The sequence below is a fragment of the Gaeumannomyces tritici genome, assembly GCF_000145635.1.
Source record: "Gaeumannomyces tritici R3-111a-1 unplaced genomic scaffold supercont2.1, whole genome shotgun sequence".
Classification (NCBI taxonomy): domain Eukaryota; kingdom Fungi; phylum Ascomycota; class Sordariomycetes; order Magnaporthales; family Magnaporthaceae; genus Gaeumannomyces; species Gaeumannomyces tritici.
This window is the reverse complement of record NW_008804545.1, coordinates 6,752,795-6,773,249: the sequence shown is the minus strand read 5'-3', so window position 1 is coordinate 6,773,249 and position 20,455 is coordinate 6,752,795. Positions and strand designations below refer to the sequence as shown.

Sequence of the window (20,455 nt, the reverse complement as noted above, 5' to 3'; positions counted from 1 at the left end):
GCCTCCAGAAACGGACGCTTCTGTTCCCCTTCGCTCCGAGCTAAGCGTTCCTTTACCGCAGAGTCCGTTTGCCGCGCCCTACCCTACACACCCTTCCAACCAAGTAGCAACGGATTTGTCAACAAGCCGGTCGGCCTTCTGGTGGGCCCGAGAAACCGCCCGGAGCCTGATGATGACTGACGACTTTGCTCTCTCGGGACCAAAGCATCACGCAAGGCAGCCAGTCTTGGTCAGCATAGCAGCCTGTAGGGCCGCCAGTATTCGCAACATGTGACAGCCTGTGAGGCCGTCGGACTTGGGGACACACAGCGACGTCTAGGATCCCCTGTCTGTGTGATGATATAAAAACCTCAATGCCACTTACCATCCTGATGCGAGAATATGGTGATGGTCCTTAGACAAGGGTGCCTTGATACCTTAGCCTGACCAGCAGCACTTCCGCCTCGGGACGTTCCATCTAGCCCAGACCCCATCAAAGTTCTGGACTTCCCAAAATAACCCGCCTTATTTAAGCTCTTCACTACAGCCTCAGCCTTACCATGGCGTCACCCAAGCTCATCGTCTTCGGCCCCACTGGCGACATCGCCAGCGTCGCGGCCCTTACGGCCCGCGGCCTCGGCGCCCACGTCGTGCTGGCCATGCGCGACCCGTCCAAGCCCATCCCTGGCCTGGCCGCGGAGCTCGAGGCCCGCGGCGGCTTCGAGCGCGTGCGCGCCGACCTGGCCGACCCCGACTCGGTCGCCGCCGCCGTGACCACGACGGGCGCCACGCGCGCCGTCTTCTACGTCGACTTTGCCAGCACCGACGGCATGCTCGCCACCGTGCGCGCGCTGCACGGCGCGGGCGTCGACTCCCCCGTCCTGATCAGCAGCGCCTCGGTCCACAACCGCGGCGTCCCGCTGGAGCGGCTGGTGACGCACGGCGCCGACGAGCCCATCGCGCGCGCGCACGCCGCCGTCGAGCTCTCCCTGCGCGCCGTGTACGGGCCCGGCGGCTACGTCGCGCTGCGTCCCGGCTTCTTTGCCAGCAACTCGCGGCGCTGGCTGGGCGGGGGCCAGCTCGCGAGCGGCCGCGTCACGCTCGATTTCCCAGAGCGCGTGTTCGACTGGATCGCGCCGCCCGATATTGGGCGCGTCGCGGCGCATGTGGCGCTGCGCGCCGGCGGGGCGCGGGAGGTGGTGGCCGAGGCCGGCGGCGCCGAGGGCATCGTGCTGATGGGCCCGCGGCTGCTGTCGGGGCGCGAGGGGACGCAGGTTATCGCGAGGGCGGCTGGGTTCGGCGAGGTCGGGATCGAGGAGATTCTGGACGAGGATGCTGCGGTGCGGCACATGGTTGAGAAGCAGGGCCTCCCCGAGATATTCGCCCGGACGCTGGCTAAGCACGGCGTGGATTACGCCATGACGGAGGAGAATACGACGGTCGGGCCGGCGAATGTTGTCAAGTTTGGTGATGGGAAGATCACAAGTCTGGAGGGGTGGGCTGCAGCGCACAAAGAGGCGTTCAACTGAGCGGTAGCAACTGGTAGTCGTTATGAAATTATACCAAACTGTGTGTCTTTCTTAGACTTGTGTTTGGCCATTCAGATATCAGCCACACATTGGAGCCTTACCATTCGGGTGATACCGCACCGAGATAAACCTGTCCAATGGCAAATCGCAGACCACGTGTGCGGCTGTCGTTGATGCCTGGCCAACTGGCGACTGCGCCCAGCAGGACGGACTGCCACTTTCCCCTCCATCACTGCACGTTTCCCCCCACTTTTCCATCTTCCTCCCCAGCATCATCTGATATCGCTCGCCTCCTCGTGCTGCTCAATCCAGTCGCTTAACCGCCCATCGTCTACCACACCCTGCCCTTCACCTAATCACGCATTCAAATCCACAATGGAGGCTCTCGCTGCTTTCGGGCTTGCGGCAAACATTGCCCAGTTCGCCGAGCTTGGCTACAAAACAGCCAAGACCATGCGCGAGGTGTACCGCAGCATAGACGGGCTCACAGCGGAGCACACCGACTTTAAGGATGCGGCCAAACAGGTCAAGGCCATTAGCACTGAGCTCAAGAAAAAGGTCGGGACTGTTGGGAGCAACTCCGAATTGGAGGGCCTGCTCCAGAAGTCAATCGACGCATGCGATGCCCTCCTGAAGGAGGTTGACGGCCTCAAGTTCGACGGCGGCTCGGCCTATGTCGGCGAGCGGCTCGCAAAGCTCATGATGGCAATGTGGGCCATCCGGCGGAAGCGCAAGGTGGAGGCACTCAACTCTCGGATCGTTGAGATTCGGCAGCGGCTTCTCCTCGCCATCCAAAACCTGATCCTTGAGCAAGGGGGCGAAGTCATGCAGTCCCTTGATGGGCTCAGCGATACGGTCAAACAGTCGCAGGAATGGCACAAGACACACGCAGCGCTCCTTGATACAAAGCTCCAGGAGCTCGGGAGCCAGCTGGCCGCTCGCAAATCATGGGAGAAGTCCCACGATGACGCATTTATGGGCTTTTCCCGAAGTCTTGTCAACTTTGTGGACCAATGGCGCAACCACAGTACCATCTCGGAGATCCTGAAGAGTTTGCACTTCAAGCAGCTGAGGGAACGCCAAAGCGATATCCCGACGGCGCACAAAAACACATTTCAGTGGATGTTCAACGATGATGGCGGGAAAGAGTTCAGGACTTGGCTGGGCGGACCCTCCAAGGGCACCTTCTGGATCACAGGCAAGGCCGGCTCTGGGAAGTCGACGCTGATCAAGTTCCTTCTTGAACACCCCGAGACCAAAAGGCTCTTGGAGCAGTGGGCTACCTCGAGCGCCCACAAGCCGCTGCTTCTTGTGAGCCATTTCTTCTGGTCAAGAGGCGGCAAGCTCCAAAGGGCGCACGAGGGTCTGCTACGGACAATGCTCTTCCAGATCTTGGTTGCGCACCCCGAGCTCATCAAAAAAGTGTGCCCTCAGCGCTTTTTGCCCTTTCGCTGTCTTGACTCCTGGACTTTCAAGGAGCTGCGAGACGTATTTGGAGAACTTGCGAAGATCAACTCATTGCCGTCTCGGATATTCGTCTTTGTGGATGGCCTCGACGAGTTTGAAGGCGAGCCTGCCGAGATAATCGATGCTGTCCGGGAGATTTCTTCTTGCGGAGATATCAAGCTGTGCTGTTCGAGCCGGCCTTGGACTCAGTTTGAAGAGGCGTTCGAATCGGCAGCAGGCCGAATAAACGTCCACCAACTGACGGAGAACGATATAAGGCGCTACGTTGACGACTGCTTCGGAGATGACCACAAATACCAGAACTTGTGCAGAGAAGCCCCATCCGAAGCCAGTAATCTGGTTGAGGCGGTGGCATCTCGTGCCGAGGGAGTCTTCTTTTGGGTGTTTCTTGTGGTCAAAGATCTCCTGCGAGGGCTAGACCATGGAGACAGCCTTAAGATCATGCGCCAGAGACTCGACCGCCTACCAAGTGATCTAAACGAGTTTTTTGCGACCATGTTGCAGTCGATAGAAGGCGTATATCACGATGAAGCGTCTCTTATCTTCCAATGCCTCCTCGTTTTCGACTCCGCCTTGCCGGTCGCCTTGTTCACAGCCATGCACGAGCTCGAAGAACTATTCGAGGATTTGAAACGGGGCGCTTTCTTCGGCAACCTAGGCATTCAGAGCAACACCACCCCACAATCAAACTGGGCTCGGCGCAAGAGGGCACAGGGGGCTCGGCCCCCAGTAGACCCTTATCCCAAGTACAAGGATGCGGAGAACTCTTTCGGGAGAAGAATGCAGAGGTCGACTGCTTATTCCGCAAAAAGAGTCTACAATCACGATGAATTGCAGAAAACAGCCCAAAGAATACGGCATCGATGCCGCGATTTAGTCCAAGTCTGGGATTCAACGGAGGAAACCGAGCTGTGGCGTCCTCGGGTGGGCTTCATCCATCGCACCGTCGTCGACTTCTTGAGTGCGTCGGACTCACATGCTCTGCTTCCGACGTCAAACCCACCTGGGTACCGCGATTTTGTCCTGGCTCGCTCATACCTCCAATGTGCCATGGTCTTTTGTCAGTCATCAGAAGTATTTTGCGAGTGTATCAAATCGGTTTTGTATCTCGCCGCAGATGACGACTCTGACAGGGCCATCTTCGTCCTGTTCGGACTAGAGCGGCTCTTCCACATATTGCTCAGCGACTTCGAGCAGAACAGCATCATCGAAGGATCAGGAGCGGAGCTCGAATCATTCAGTCACATGTACCACACGGGCTTCTGGGGGAACGAAGCGTCGCTACCCGGCAGTCCCGTAGCAAGTGTGCTGACGCAAGTGGTCTCACGGCTGGGGCTGGTCAAGCTATGGCGGCTTCTGCCTAACACGACGCCACATTTTGCGGTTTGGGAAAGAATCTTCTTCGAAGCCCTACAGCCAGTCCTCAATACAAACGTGCATGGGGACCCCGACTTCCCAGGCTCTAAGATAATCGACCTTGCCGCCTTACAGTACCTTATTAGCAGGGCAATGGAGATTTTGGGCCTGGCGGGCACCCAAGCTCTATTTAACCAAGATCCAAGCAGTCGGCTCGTGCCCGACGGCCTCCATCAATTCCTGCCCGGCGGCCAATATCAATTCATACCATTCGAGAGACTTTTTTGGTCCTCATTTTCTAAGGAACACAATCTCTGGACCCCAAACGATAGCCCAGACAGTAGTCTTTGGAAATGCTTTCTCCAGTGTCTCCAAGGTCATCAGGCTCCAGACAATGGTTTTGAAGTTTGCAAACTCCTGTTAGAGTGTCATCTGGGATCAAAAGCGGCGGTTGCAGGGATGGGAAAGCCTGGTTGCATCTCTGGGATTGAGGAGGGCACTAGCGGGGATGAGAAGAGCGATTTGCGTGCGGCTGAATCATGGTTTCAGCAGATTTACGGGAATACGCGTGCGCTGCAGCTTCGGCGACTTCTCGAGCAGCAGGACACTGTTGGCTCCTTATCTCCGTCCGTATGAGTGGAGAAACTTTGGAAGAGGCCTCTTTTGGAAAGCGGCCAGGCTCGGCTAAGCAAGCAAATACGGTGATTTGGGCGTGTCACAAAGGAGGCTATCACCAAAGGCCGGCACACTGTCCCAGGCCTTGGCGCGGAGGATCTGCACGGGCACCGGTGCGGCGCACCGGTGCCGCACAGGGCAGATGCTTACCGAGCACTCGTCGGCAATGACAGGGGTGCGGTAACAGGTACCGCACCTACAAGAGACGGGATCTGGGTATATAAGGAGGGCACAGGGCCCTCGGCCCTGTGCCCGTCCCCCTTTCCCCTTCAGAGATCTAGCTCAATATACAATAGACCCTATCTTGCACTGTTTGTCCGTCACAGGGCGTGGGGATGTTAGTTGTTCCATGAAGAAAGATTTTTGGGATGGGGGAAGGCTAATTGTTAGCTGTAGCGGGTGGAAGTAGATAATTGATTATGCTTCAACAAGGTATATTAATTGGCGTGATGGGTTTACGAGCTGTTACTGATAACCTGTCACGCCTGGTATTGCAAAGAAGTGATACGTGCTGTAGATCGGCTACTTGATAGACCTCTGATATTTATGGGGGAGAACGTGTTGAAGGCGGGAGACTCTGAGCCTTTATATACACCAGTGCTCGGTTGTGCCTCCGGTGCTCGGTAGTATCTTCCCGAGCACTGGCCGGCCTCGCCAGGGTCATTGCAGAGGACCGGGCCTCAGCCTTGGCCCTGGCCCACCTCCTTTGCGACACCTGCCAGAAAAGACATGGCAAATGCCGCGAGGATTCCAAGAGCAGGAATATGAATAAAACCAGGAATAACGATAAGTATAACGGACAAACGGTGCAAGATAGGGTCTATTGTATGCTGATCTAGATCTTTGAAAGAGAAAGGAGGACGGGCACAGGGCCGAAGGCCTTGTGACCTCCTTATATACAGTAGTCCCCTCTCTTGTAGGTGCGGTACTCACTACCGCACCCCTGTCATTTCCGACGAGTGCTCGGTAAGCATCTACCCTGTGCGGATCTCCCGTGCTAAGGCCTGGAACAGTGTGCCGGCCCTTGGTGATAGACTCCTTTGTGATAATAAGAACTAATTAGGAATAAAGATGGAAACACTATAAGGAGGAAAAAGGAAAAGAAAGGGGGCGGGCATGGACTGTACCTGGCCGGCCGCCCCGGCTTCAAGCTGAACAGTGTCCAGGACCCTCTGCTGCTCAAGGGACGCCGCGCGCTGAGCCCTTTTTCGGCCCGACATGGCGTGCATCTTGTGGTGCGTGTGATAGATAAGCAGGCTTCCATGTTTGAACAACCAATGCCGATGCTTTCCCGCGCGTCCGGGCACACTCATGGTCACCAGATGCCCTCCATTCATTGATTCCGGCTGGTATCAACGCTCTCCCCTCCTAGTGCTGATCGAGTCACACTATCACAGGGTGGCTACTATCAAGCATGGGCTCACGACGCTAGGCTGGGCGATAATGCCATGATTCATACGGCATTTCTCTCATCACCAGTTTGTCATATCCCAGAGCCTGCTTCTCACGTCGTATTCGGGCCCGGCATAGCCCCTAGATACGATAACGTCAGCAGAAACGGTGAAATTCCCGTTTAGGTCATCCGGCAGGCAAACGGGTCTTCTGGACGCTCTCGCTTAATTCTTCTTCCTTCTTCCCTCTTTCGATCTGGCGTGTAGCCGGCTCTTTTCTCTTTTCTTCATTTTTTTTTCTTGGCTCCACCTCCAGACGAAGAGTGCATCTAACCGAGGGGGCCTAGACCGATCCGGACCTCCATGCAGCGACGCCCAGGTTGGCTGGACGCTAGTTCCAATCTTTTGGGGGGAGGGGATAAACTCCGCTGTGCCTCGAAAAAGCAAAGAAATTGACCGCCTAGGTGATTCACCTGTGGCCTCCGGTTCGAGAACACTCGCCCCAAGGCGATGGATCGGCGTACAGCGCAAGAGAGGAGCAGTAGCAGCGGGACAGCTGTGGCAGGCCGAAACAAGACGGTGCTACTGCCGATCCGAAAGCATGGGTGGGACAACCCGACGCAGCGGCACCCACCATTGGCTTGGGACGCAGTGGCGGTCGAGAGGGGAAGGGGAGGAAGGGGGGACGTAACAACCGGTGGGAGACTGTTGAGAGAGATGGACGCAGACAGGCAGACAGCCCTGTCACAAATCGCTTCCCCCAATGTCCAACAAGCCAACCAACCAACCAACCAACCAACCACACAACCCTGCTTTGCACGCTACTCCCCCGAGGAGATCGATCCGTCCACTCCAAGGGTGTCCGCGTGCCCACCGCCCGCCCTCCCGCGACGCAGCCCCCATAGGATTCGGTTTGCCCGGCGACGCGCAACCTTGGGGCCTGGCCTGGCTGACCGGTGAACTGCGTGGATACCCGGTGGGCGTCACAGAAGGCCCGCATGGCAGGGGAGGGGAGGGCCAACATAGGCATATACGTACAATACATACATATATTGGGTGATGTGGTGCCAGTCCCCGCCCGCTTTCACCGCCGCGGGGGGGTCACCTTTCTTTCTTTCTTTCTTTCCTTCCCTCCTCCTTGCCGCCGGGGGTTGATAGTGGAGTCGAAAGCATGCGACATGCGACTCTACCTGCCACCCCTGGCTCGACCGAGGACGCCGGGCGTTGCGGGCGGGCGTTCTAGCGTATCAGATGCTGCATGCTGCATGTCGTAGGAATGGGCTAGAGAGTCGGCGCTAGTTCCGCCAACACGCCAGGAAATGGCAGCGGTGGCGCTAGCCACGTTTACTAGGGGGGACCAGGGCCGATTCGGAATCCCGAGCGCGGCGTAAGGGCCGGACAAAAAAGAAGGATGGTGCACTCCCTTCCCGTCCGATTCGCCTGCCGCATGGCCCCCCACATATTGACAGGCAAGATTGCAGCACAAAACATGCAGGTTGGGAGCTAGCGGGCGACGCTTGCTGGTTGCCATTTCCACAGGTTTTCTTCGATGTGATGGGCGTATGTGTTGTTGTTGTTTGCGTTGTTTGCGTTGTTTGCGTTGTTTGTGTTGTTTGTGTTGTTTGTGTCTGTGACTCTGTTAGAAAGTGTGTGTGACGGGAGGTCGCAAAAGCTTGTGATGAACTGAAAGGAGAAAGCAGGCAGCCGCAAAATGCACAATTGACCTAGCTGTTGGCCTCGCCGACCTTCATGTTCTCTCCTCTCTCCTTCACTCTGGCGGGTTGTCGTGAAAGCTGCAGGCAGGTCCCCACATATCGGGCTCGGCGACGTCGGGACTGGGGGCCCTTTTTTTTTGGTGCCACCAGATGACGTCCGATTAGCCGCCATCGTTGCCTGCCGCCACAAAGCCGACATGAGGGTGTGGCGGCTTCGTGTCACGTTGCACAAGCGATCGTTGTCTGCCGCCCTTGCTGCTCACTTCCGCCTCCCCATTCGTTTTTTCCCCTTTTCCTTTTCCAAGACATATTTGACCTCCTCTCCACCGCTCGCGTCGTTCCCCCGCCCCGCCCACTCTCCCGTCGCCTTGTCATACCCCAAAATCCCATGCATCGTGGCTCATTACGGCACGGCCTGTAGCAGACAGGACTTGGCCCTTCTTTTATCGACCCACAGCCTGTGTGTGTGTGTGTGTGCGTGTGTGCGACCCTGGCTGAGCCGCAAAATCGCTCCGGCGGTGTCTGTCCCAGCACGGGGAGATGACGTGGTCTGCTTGGTAGGCTGCGCAGGGGAGAGAGATAGGGGGGTAGGTTTCCGCCCCGTGTATGCGGGGGGCCTTTGTTCTTTGGCGTGAGATAGGGCCCAACCGAGAGAGTGGCACGGAGAGGGGCGGGGGGGAACCACACCGGAGAGCTGGGTATAATTGCGTAATACATAGTATAATCTGCGCCCCATAAGGCCGAATCCAGACATCTGCATCCCGTCCCTTCTACCGCAGCCCACGGGTTTTCTGCAGGGGTCGTGTTTCGAACTCACCGGTCCGTATTCTTGGTTCCATGATTACCTCACACACACAGCCACGGACCAACACGAGCGGCATTTGATGTCACTTTTTTTTTCCTGGTACGCACGCGCCTGGCAAAGAATGGAGGGCTCCCGGCGCCGCCCCAATCCTTCTGAGCCTATCGCGAGCCGCCGGGCGCCTTCTTTGCCGTGTGATGGACCGGCCATTGGATAGGTAGACCGTTGCCACCTGCAGCTGTGAACTATCCCGACACAAACTCGCAGATATCTTGGGCGGCGGGCGTCTGCTCTCCCTTCTTGCCCTCACGGCCATGCAGACCCCACCCCGCTTTCGGCGCCCGACCAACAGCAGTGTCATCCGCGCGTGCCGCGATCCTGCAGGCATAGCCGGGGAGGCGTTCTGTGCTTCTCCTTTGTGGCCGACACACATCTCGTCTCCGGCCCCCTCCAGCTGTGACGGAGGGTGCTTTTGACAGCCAGCCCCTCCCATCCGCCCGAGCTGTTACTGGTCCCGAGAGCTTGGGTCGTGCTATCACGGCAGGGAGCGTGACCAACTCTAGATTCGGCCCGTTGTCTCTTTTGATGAAATCAACGGGAGGATGGTGTGTGGGGGGCGGCCGTATACTGGATGGCAAGGCCGAGTCCGACCGGCTGGGACGCCCAAGGGTGGCTTGATACGCCCGGGTCGCTTGACCATCAGAGGTCAGCATCCTGTCGGGGACTCGGTTGTAGTTTCGAGCTTTCCACACCGTCAGTCACCGTGGGTTGGTTACGGCCCGGTGAGGTGGATGTGCCCGAGTATTTATTCATGCCGGAGCCCCCTTCTCGGCTACTGAGCGATGAGTTAGAGTGCCAACCATACGGCTGTTTCATCAAAGGAGTACCCAGAATCCCCTCAATACCTCTACTTCTTCTCGTCGTATATAGTGCTGTAAGCCATGGCCTCAGCTCCGAGATTCTACTCTCCCCGGCGCGGCGAGCTGGACGGCGACGCCGTCGAGCCCGTGGCGATAGTCGGATTCTCCTTGAAGTTCCCACAGGATGCCACAAGCCCGGACGCCTTCTGGGACATGCTGGCGGAGCGGAGGTCTGCCATGACCGACGTTCCCGCGGACAGGTGGAGCGCCGAAGGATACTATACCGCCGACTCGGGGAAGCCCGGCATGGTAAGTTTCGTCCGTCCTGAGCCCCCCCCGGGATACCAAGAGCAGGAGAGCAGCGTGCTGAAGATTCGTCGCGTCATAGAACAATGTCGAGGGCGCCCACTTCGTCAAGGAGGACGTCAGCCTCTTCGACGCCCCATTCTTCTCCATAACGCCCACCGAGGCAAGGTCGATGGACCCGCAGCAGAGATGGCTGCTGGAGTGCTCCTACCGGGCATTCGAGAACGGTACGTGGGCGATAGCTGAAGGTCAAGCGGCGGGGATGGCAGAGAACTGACGCGCAAACAGCCGGCATGTCGTTGGAACAGGTCGCCGGCAGCGACACGACGGTCCACATGGGCTGCTGGTCGGGCGAGTTCAACTCCCTCTCCCACCACGACCACGAGCTGCACACGCCCTACTTCCTCACCGGCACGGGCAACGCCCTGATCGCAAACAGGGTCAGCTGGTTCTTCGACCTGCGCGGCTCCAGCGCTACTATCGACACGGGCTGCTCGAGCAGCATGGTGGCGCTGCACCAGGCGTGCGAGTCGCTCCGGAGCGGCCACTCCTCCATGGTACGTCGTCTGAAAGCGGCGCTTAGCTCTGATCAAGACTGACAGCAAAGAACAGGGCCTCGTCGGCGGCATCAACCTCATCCTGACCCCGCACACCTTCACCCACCTCACCGACCTGGGCATGCTGAACCCGGCCGGCAAGTCGTACACCTTCGACTCGCGCGCCCACGGCTACGCGCGCGGCGAGGGCATCGGCGTGCTGGTGCTCAAGCGCCTGCGCGACGCCCTGCGCGACGGCGACTGCGTCCGCGCCGTCGTCCGCAACACGGGCTCCAACCAGGACGGCCGGACCCCGGGCATCTCGCAGCCGAGTAGCGCCGCGCAGGAGGACCTGATCCGCACCGTCTACGCGCGCGCGGGCCTGAGCCTGGCGGACACGGGCTACTTCGAGGCCCATGGCACCGGCACGCCGCTGGGCGACGGCATCGAGGCGCGCGCCATCGGGGCCGTGTTTGGACCTGTCAGGGAGCCTGGCAGGCCGTTGTACGTCGGGGCAGTCAAGACGAACCTCGGGCATCTCGAGGGCGCCAGCGGGGTCGCGGGGGTGATCAAGACGATCCTCGTGCTGGAGAAGGGGATAATACCGCCAAACATGTGGTTCGAGGAGAAGAACCCTGCCATCGAAGACGGCTGGAATCTCAAGGTAAGCAAGAGCTATTGCCCTTCCCATTGTGAAAGTTGGCGTGCTGATCGCTACTCCTCCTCCTCCCCACAGTTCCCTACCGAGCCGACGCCGTGGCAGACCCGCGGCCTGCGCCGGGCCTCGATCAACTCGTTCGGGTACGGCGGGACCAACGTGCACGCCGTGCTCGACGACGCGCGCTCGTACCTCGAGTCCCGCGGCCTGCGCGGGAACCACAACACGGCCGGCGACCCGTCACTGTCGCTGCCGTCGCCGCCCGCGTCCCGCGTGATACAAGCGGCTCCGGGCAGCCCGACGTGGTCGGCGTCCTCCTCCTCGGGCGGGACGGGGTCCGACGACTTCGTCATCCTGCGGCGGCCGGGCAGCGCCGGCGGCGCCTCTGACGACATGGCTAGCGTGACGAGCGAGCACGTCGACGTCTCCGGCGGCAGCGGCGGCGGTGGCTGCCAGCCGGTGGCGCTGCTGCCCGCCGTGCCGCGCCCGCTGCTGTTCGTGTGGTCGACGCACGACGAGGACGGCCTGCGCCGCGTCGCCGAGGCCTATTCCGGGTACCTCGCCACGACGAGGGCTGCGCGCGGGGAGCACCCGGGCCGTTGCGGCGGCGAGGCCGAATTCCTCTGCAGGCTGGCGCACACTCTGGCGTCGAGGCGGACCAGACTGCCCTGGAGGTCCTTCACCGTCGCGGCCAGCCGCAGCGAGCTGTTGGCGCGCTTGGGCGATGGCAAGTCGGCGCCTTCGCCGCCAGTCAGGGCCGCGTCGTCGCCGCCGCTCAAGGTCGGCTTCGTGTTCTCGGGCCAGGGGGTCCAGTGGCACGCCATGGGGAGGGAGCTCCTCGTCTACCCTGTATATAGACGCGCTCTCGAAGAGGCCGACGAGGCGTTGCAGACGCTTGGATGCTGGTGGTCATTGATCGGTAAGGCAGAGCCACTCCTCCCTCCTTCCATCTAGCCGTTTGCAACAAGCTTTTCCCCCTGCTGACTGACATCCGCCCACACAGACGAACTCACCAAAAACGCCGACTCGTCCAACGTCGACAACCCTGCCTACAGCCAGCCCCTCTGCGCAGCCGTCCAGATTGCGCTGGCCCGGCTGCTGGCGAGCTGGGGCGTACGCCCGGCCTCGGTGGCGGGCCACTCGTCGGGCGAGATCGCGGCCGCGTACTGCGCGGGCGCGCTCAGCCTGCGCGCCGCCATGAAGGTGGCTTACTTCCGCGGTGCCCTATCTGCCGACCTGCTGGTGCGGCAGCTCACATCGGGCGGCGGCGGCGGCAGCGGCCGTGGCATGATGGCCGCGGCGCTGTCCGAGGCCGCGGCAAACTCGTACCTCGAGAGAGGCGGGCTCGCCAACGTGGCCGTGGGGTGCGTCAACAGCCCGCAAAACGTCACCTTTACGGGTGACAGGGGCCAACTGGTCAGGCTGGAGCAGACTCTCAAGTCCGAGGGCGTGTTTTGCCAGCTCCTCAACGTCGGCAGCGCCTATCACTCCAAGTACATGGAGGTGGTTGCCTTGAGATACCAAAAGTGCATGGGCTCGTTGGAGACGAATGGCGACGCCGACCCAGCAACAAGTCCGGTGATGTTCTCATCCACCACCGGAAGGCGAGCCACGGCCGACGAGGTGTCCAGGGCCGAGTACTGGGTCAAAAACCTCGTCTCTCCGGTCTTGTTCTCGGCCGCCTTGTCCGAGATGCTCAGGGAGGAGACCGTCAGCACCAACGGCGGCGAGAAAACTGGAGTCAACTACATCCTAGAGGTGGGCCCGCACGGGGCGCTGCGTCGTTATGTCCAAGAGATTCGCGATGCTCTCCCTCAGGGTCTCATCGGAAGGTCAGCAATGTACGACTCTGCCCTGACACGCAACGTGTCTGCCACAGAGACGGTCCTGAACGCCGCAGGGAGGCTCTTCTGCGCGGGCTTGTCATCCCTGGACCTTGGCGCCGTCATGGCCAGCGGCGCCGACGGCGGTGCATATCACGGCGCCGCCGGGCGCGAGAAGATGCTCGTCGACCTCCCCGAGTACCCCTTCAACCACTCGCAAGGCTACTGGGCCGAGAGCCGGATCAGCCGCAACATGCGGCTGCGGCGGCAGCCGCGCAGCGACTTCCTCGGCTCGCAGGTTGCCGACTGGAACCCGGCCGACGCGCGCTGGCGCATGTACCTCAAGCTGGCCGAGCACGGCTGGGTGCGGGACCACGAGGTCACGGGCCAGCTCATCTACCCGGCGGCCGGCATGCTCGTCATGGCCATCGAGGCGGCGCGCCAGCTGGCCGACACGGGACGTGCTGTGGCCGGCTACCGGCTCAAGGAGGTCGTGTTCGACAAGGCCTTGACGCTGCCCGCGGCCGCGTCAGAGGGAGTCGAGGTGCAGCTGCGCGTCCGCACCGGCAGGGTCAGCAACTTCACGGGCGGCGCCTCCGGCTGGTCCGACTTTGAGCTCGCGTCGCACGGCGACGGCGGGTGGACCGAGCACTGCCGCGGCAGCATCCGCGTCGAGTACGGCGAGGCCACGGCGACGGCCAAGTCGGCGGCTTCGGGCAGCTGGGGCAGCGGCAGCGCAGCACGCGAGAAGAAGGCAAGGGAGGAGAGGGTGCTGGGCGAGGCCGCGGCGCTCGACCGTAGGTGCAGCGTGCCGCTCGACTCGGGATCGCTGTACGGCATGATCGAGATGATCGGCATAGTCTTCGGGCCATCCTTCCGGACGATGCGAGATGTCCGACAGAGCAGCAGAAGCAGCATCAAGCGCAGCGCCAGGGACCCCGCCTCCAACACGCCCTCAAGCGATGCCGTCGCCAGCATCCGCGTCATGGAGCAGCGTCCTGGTGCCAGGCCAAACGGTCACCAGGTGATCCACCCGGCCACACTGGACGGGATTCTGCAGACCGTCTTCCCATCGCTTGCCGCGGGCGACAAGCAAACAGCGATGCGGACGCTTGTCCCGTCGTTCCTGGAAAACATGTGGATCGCATCAGACATCTGCCAGGACGATCCTGCGTCGCTCAAGGCGCATACCACGGCCCGCAAGCGGGGCCTTCGGGAAGCCGAGTGCACCGTGACAGTCACGACCCCCGGGGGCGACTCTCTTCTTGCCGAGTTGAGCGGTTTCAGGCTCACGGCCCTGAGCAACGGGGCTGGCGGTGGTGCCACCTCGGCCATGAAGGGTCGCGACGGAAACTGGAGGCGGCTATGCTACAACTTGGCTTGGGCCCCAGATGTCGACCTTTTGGATCTCAAGCAGGCACCCGACTGGTTCTTTGAGCCTTTGGCGACGGCAGAGGCCACCGCTCGTGGGGAGTCTCTTGGTCTGGAAGAAGAACTCGAGTTCCTGTGCTTTTACTATGTCACCAAGGCATTGGATTACCTAGACCAAGGCGGGACCGGACCTCCGGCTGGCGGGCACTTGGAGAAGTACGTCGACTGGATGCGGATGCACAAGCGGCACGTCGTCAGTCTTGCCACGGGCGGTTCGGCTCCCACGGGGCCTCATGCCATCAACGCCAAGTCGGCATGGCTCCGGCAGGTCCGCGACGAGGCGTATGTGGTCGAGATGATGGAGCGGGTGCGCGAGACTCCCGAGGCACCTATCCTGCTCCGGCTGGGACCCGAGTTGCCGGCAATCCTCGCGGGACTTGTCGACCCGCTGGAGCTGATGTTCCGGGATGACGTGCTGCAGCGCCTGTACAGGGACGGCTTCGGCGCCAAGGGGACGTATGCGGCCCACGAGCGACTTATCGACGCCCTGGCGCACAAGAAGCCAGGGATGCGAATCCTGGAGATCGGGGCTGGGACCGGAGGGACGACTGTGCCGCTGATCGAGACGCTATCACGACATGGCCAAGGGTCGGAAAGTGAAGATGGCACCCCGAGGTTCGAGCACTATACGTTTACCGACATCTCACCTAGCTTCTTTGAGAAGGCCCAAGAGATGTTCAAGGACCATTCGTCGAGGATGAGCTTCAAAGTCCTGGACATTGAGAGAGACCCGATCAAGCAGGGGTTCAAGGCCGAGGGATACGACCTCATTGTTGCGGCTAATGTAAGTTGGGCCTGTTCTGGGGCGTGCCTTGCTCGGATTTTGCTAACGCTGCTACTCCCCTAGGTCTTGCACGCCACTAAACAGATGCAAGTGACGCTGGCGAACACCAGGCGACTGCTGAAGCCGTAAGTGCCGCTCCTGAAGGCGAGCTCGACCGACGTTCACCAACCAGAGCGCTAACAACCGTGACAGTGGTGGGAAGCTTCTTCTCTTTGAGCTCACGAATCTGAACATGCTCGGTGCCGGATTTGCCATGGGATTGCTCCCAGGCTGGTGGCTAGGTAAGTCCATCAACGGCCTTTGGTGCACTCATGTACGCGACCTGAAAGGAGAGTTACTGACGGTTACAATCTGTGACAGGAACGGAGGCGAATCGTAAATGGGGCCCGCTGATGTCCAGGACCGACTGGGACGCCGCGCTTCGCAGCTCAGGGTTCACCGGGAACGAGCTGCCGACACAATGGCCGGGAAGCGAGAAGACGCAGACCATTTCAGTCATGATGTCGACCGCCACAGATCATGCCAGGGCGCAGAAGGCGCCTCCAGCATCGGCACCTAGCAACCAAATCGTTATTGTCGTGTCCGAGCGGTCGAATCTGCAGCGAGCTGTGGCGGCCGAGCTTGCCCGATATCTAGAGGCAGGCCCCGGTAGGACGAGGAAGTCAGACCCAGTCAGGATCTACTCAATCGCCGAGGCGTCACGCACGCCGCTACGGGATGCAGTCTGCGTCTTCCTCCCCGAGTTCGAGCACCCGTTCCTCGAGACCATGGACGAGGCTAGGTTCGCCTGCCTGAAGCAGCTCACTGGCGCTAAAGGCCTTCTGTGGGCCACCAGGTCCCCTGTTGCTGGGACTTGGACGCCGGCGTTTGATCTGGTGCACGGGTTCGCGAGGACCATCCGCGAAGAGAAGGGGGAAGATTTCGACTTTGTAACGGCAGCGCTGGAAGATACGAGGGTGGATCCTGCGTCGGTGGCGACCAAGCTCGGCCGTATTATACGATCCACGGGCCTCCTGACCTCGGGTCGACGCGGCGAGGAGAGGGCTGAGCAAGAGTTTGTCGAGCGTGACGGAGTGCTCTGCATCGGTCGAGTTGTCGAGGCAAACTATCTCAACGACGAGATTGCGACAAGCCTTGTCCCGGCCGCCCAGCGCACGCCAGAGATGCAACCGCTCCAGCCGAATAGACCGGTCAAGCTGACGATCGGATCGTTGGGGCTGCTCGACACGTTGCGTTTTGTGGACGCAGACGACGGAACCAGTGGCGAAGGCAGCCCGCACCTGCACATCGAAGACGGATACGAAGTCGAAATCGAGGTCCGGGCATGTGGCCTAAACTTCTTTGACGTCATGGCCGCCATGGGCCAAATCCCCGAGGATCTAGGGATCGAGTGCTCGGGCGTGGTGTCGCGCGTCGGTACCCGGATCTCGAGACTTAAAGTCGGAGACCGCGTCCTGACGGCGCAGATGTCGTCGCTTCGGACTATGGTCCGCGCGCCCGAAAACCTGGTCTACCCCATCCCGGAGCACATGTCGTTCGAGGAGGCGGCGACGCTGCCCATAGTCTACTGGACCGCCTACTATTCGCTCTTCGAGGTCGCGAGGCTCAAGGAGGGCGAGACGGTGCTGATCCACTCCGCCTCGGGCGGGCTCGGGCAGGCGGCCATCAACATGGCGCGGCTGCGCAGGGCCCGCGTCCTGGCGACGGTGGGCACGGCCGAGAAGGCCGCCTTCCTGGTGCGCGAGTTCGGGCTGCGCGAGGAGGACATCTTCTCGAGCCGGGACGTGGACTCGTTCGTGCTCGGCGTCGAGCGCGCCACGGGAGGGCGGGGCGTTGACGTCGCTCTCAACTCGCTCTCTGGCGAGGCCCTCCGCGCGACGTGGGAGCGCTGCATGGCGCCGTTGGGGCGCTTCGTCGAGGTCGGCAAGCACGATCTGGCCACCTTTGCGAGCCTGCCCATGCACCCTGTGGCTCGGGGGGTCAGCTTCGCCAGCGGTGACGGGCTCTATGCCTCTCGCAGCAACCCGGCCCTGCTTTCCCGCATCCTAGGCGAGGTGGCTGCTCTCGCTCACGCCAAGGCCATCGAACCGCCGAAGCCGTTACACGTCTATGGGTTCGGGCAGGTCGAAGAGGCGTTCAGATTGATGCAGGGCGGCAAGCATATAGGAAAGATTGTGCTGAGACCGGAGCCTGGCCAAAAGATACCGGTTAGTTGTTTCTTTACCTCTCGGGGTACGTACGTCTCAAGGAGGTGCTAACAAGTCTCGCCCTGGACCCAGATTGCACCAGATACTCGACCACAATATCATCTGAGAGCCGACGCGACATACGTTGTCGCCGGTGGCCTCGGTGGGCTTGGCCAGAGCGTTGCCCGCTGGATGGTCCGTCGCGGGGCAAAGCATCTGCTTCTCTTGTCGCGATCAGGCGCGGACAAGGACAACACTCTCGTCGCCGATCTTGTTTCGATGGGGGCAGCGGTTGTACTAACACCAAGATGCGATGTGAGCAACAAGCAAGAGCTCGCAGCGACTCTGGATGCGTGCAAGCTGATGATGCCGCCTATTGCCGGCTGCTTCAATGCGCAAATGGTGTTGAAGGTGAGTGCAGTTATTGTCGCGACGTCCCGAATCACACATGGCAAATGCGGAAGTCCAAGCAAAGTGCTGGATCCACATTTCCCAACTAGCCCCATCATTCACCATCCACCAATCAGATGGCCTCCTGCTGACCTCACTACCCCTGAACAGGACGACAGCTTCACGTCCATGAGCCTCGACGACTTCCACGCCGCCCTGGCTCCAAAGGTCAAAGGCTCCTGGAATCTGCACAGTCTCCTGCCGGACGGGCTTGACTTCTTTGTGATGCTATCCTCCATGACAGGGGTTATGGGAAGCCATGGGCAGAGCAACTACGCCGCCGGAAACTCCTACCAGGACGCTCTGGCTCGCTACCGTCTCGCAAGTGGCCAGAGGGCCGTCTCCCTAGATCTCGGCATGCTCCTGTCCGTGGGCTTCGTCGCCCAGCAGGGGCAGGACGGCAACGCCGCGCTCATCCATCGCCTGCGCGACCGCGGCTACATGCCCATCCGCGAGGCCGAGTTCCTCTCCCTGATCGAGATATACTGCGACCCCACGACTGCACTGCCGCCCCGACGTGCTGCCGGCCCCCTAGATGTGCTCCATGCCCAGGTCATAACAGGCATCGAGACCCCCGCGTCCTTGCGTCGACGCGGAGTGGAATTACCGTTCGCATCACGCACGTCGGCGCTCTTTGACGCACTTCACCACATGGGTGTGGGGCGGTACGGCGACGAGAGCGGCAGCGATGCTGATGCAGGTGGCAGTGGGTCCGCAGACGGGAAAGGCGGGCTCAAGGCGCGACTTGCTGCTGCTGCGTCCGTGGCCGAGGCTGGTGTCGTCGTGGCCGAGGCGCTCGCTGCTAAGCTTGCGAGGATGTTGTCAGTCCCCAGCGCGGACGTGGACATGTCCCGCCCGCTGCACGTCTACGGCGTCGATTCCCTCGTTGCTGTGGAGCTGCGCAACTGGCTGGCCCGAGAGGCGCGGGCTGACGTTGCTGTGCTGGAGCTCATGGGTGGGTCCAATATCTCCCGACTGGGCGCTGCGATCGCGGCAAAAGCACAGGCAGTCCCGGGGATCATCTGAGGCTTCACACCCAGTTCGAGCCCCGAGAGGGGAAGAAAAGGAAGAAGAGAACGAATCAAGAGGAGGGAACAACTCACAAAAAAGAGGACAAGACCAAGAGAACCAAAAAAGAAAAAATATAGCAGAACCTCATCTTCAAGGACGAGGTTACGAGACTGAGCTTGGGGCCGCCTACTCCCAGCGGTGACCCAAAAAAAAACAGCAGGAAAAGGGAACCGCCAAAAATTGAACTCAGGCCTCAGCGGCCTGGCGGTCCATGGACCCTAAAGGCATCCACAGAAATGCGGTGTCAGTAGGTACCAACTGCGCCAGTTTTGTATCATCATCGGCCTGTTGTTGCTGGAAGACGGCAGAGCTTCGCATATATGGGCCTGCCAGAGGGCCCTGGGCTCGCATGCGCCATCTGCCATGGCCGGCGCCCTCGCGTCACGCGGCAGAGCCCCCTCCTCTGCCGTGATACGCAGGCATTCACGTCTCTACGCGCTGCCTTGCCCCCCCTACCCTACCTGTTTACTTCCCGCCCCACTCCCACTTTGATGCCATATCCCCCCTCGTCGAGACACGGAGTTGGAGTTCTTTTGTCAAAGACAGGCGCAGGCTGGTGTTTTCTTCACGCGATGTATTCTAGAATTCCGGGCTCGCTGCCCCATCTTCGTTCCGCAATGAAGCACTTTCAACCTACGAACATCCTTTTCGCGACGTCTGATATTGGATATTTTGTGCCCTTCAATGCACCCAACCTGCTACAACCTGATATTTCCAATCATAGCAAATCCATCGACCGCAACGGTGACCTTATTTAGCCATATCCTTGATACTAGAACATTTCCATCAACTCCAGCAACCTCTGCATGTCCTCCCCAAGGCGTCCATCTGCTGACCTCGCCCTCTCGACTCATAGCAAGAACACAGCTAGACCAACGTCAGACAGCGCTGCCGCAGCATGGCCCGCATTACGGACAGCCCTACCTGACGACAGAAGCGCATTTCACACCTCTCACTATACCTCTACCTCGTTCCGTCAATGCTCACCCGCTCACCGATGACGAGCCCTCGCCCACTCCCACATCGCCGCTGGCCAACAACAGGGACCTTGCCTGCACCGCAGCAGCCAGCCGAGCGACAAGTAGCGCTCCCCCAAGATCGATATCAGTCGGCTGGCGCGAGCCAATACACACAAAGCAAGACGCATTTACGGCCTGAAGATCACACATATATGCCTAGAAATCTCGGGCGCAAGGCCGGAATTGGCTGCGTTGCAATTCATCAGCCTCGCCCACGGCTCGTTTGGAACAGTCTGTTTTAGAAAATAACATGCTTCGAGAGCGAGGATGTATCTCTTTGGTGGGCTTCAGGATATGGCCTAGCCACGGCTAATGCATGTAACATCCACCCCAATCTTTGCAAGAGACTTGGGACACGGAGAGAGAGAGAGAGAGAGAGAGAGAGGAGGGGAGGGGGGGAGGGGGGGGGGTCGGGTT

General features: G+C 60.3%; 3 protein-coding genes across 3 annotated transcripts; all 3 read left to right on the top strand.

The window, feature by feature from the left end:
* Positions 1-17: 17 nt before the first annotated feature.
* GGTG_02131 (hypothetical protein) lies at positions 18-1,590 on the top strand. The gene has a single exon (XM_009219902.1). The coding sequence runs from the start codon at positions 540-542 to the stop codon at positions 1,506-1,508; it is 969 nt and encodes a 322-aa protein (XP_009218166.1). The 5' UTR covers positions 18-539; the 3' UTR covers positions 1,509-1,590.
* Positions 1,591-1,883: 293 nt separating this feature from the next.
* Positions 1,884-4,755, top strand: GGTG_02130 (hypothetical protein; the record flags this gene model as incomplete). Its single annotated transcript, XM_009219901.1, has 2 exons — positions 1,884-4,222; positions 4,467-4,755. 2 exons carry the CDS (start codon positions 1,884-1,886, stop codon positions 4,753-4,755), a joined length of 2,628 nt encoding a protein of 875 aa, XP_009218165.1.
* A 4,924-nt stretch (positions 4,756-9,679) lies between these two features.
* Positions 9,680-19,718, top strand: GGTG_02129 (hypothetical protein). Its single transcript, XM_009219900.1, has 12 exons — positions 9,680-10,083; positions 10,163-10,307; positions 10,369-10,637; positions 10,693-11,280; positions 11,353-11,519; positions 11,676-12,193; positions 12,278-15,312; positions 15,376-15,437; positions 15,505-15,593; positions 15,673-17,519; positions 17,592-17,909; positions 18,060-19,718. The coding sequence occupies exons 1-12, from the start codon at positions 9,856-9,858 to the stop codon at positions 18,972-18,974; spliced, it is 8,181 nt and encodes a 2,726-aa protein (XP_009218164.1). The 5' UTR covers positions 9,680-9,855; the 3' UTR covers positions 18,975-19,718.
* Positions 19,719-20,455: the final 737 nt, after the last annotated feature.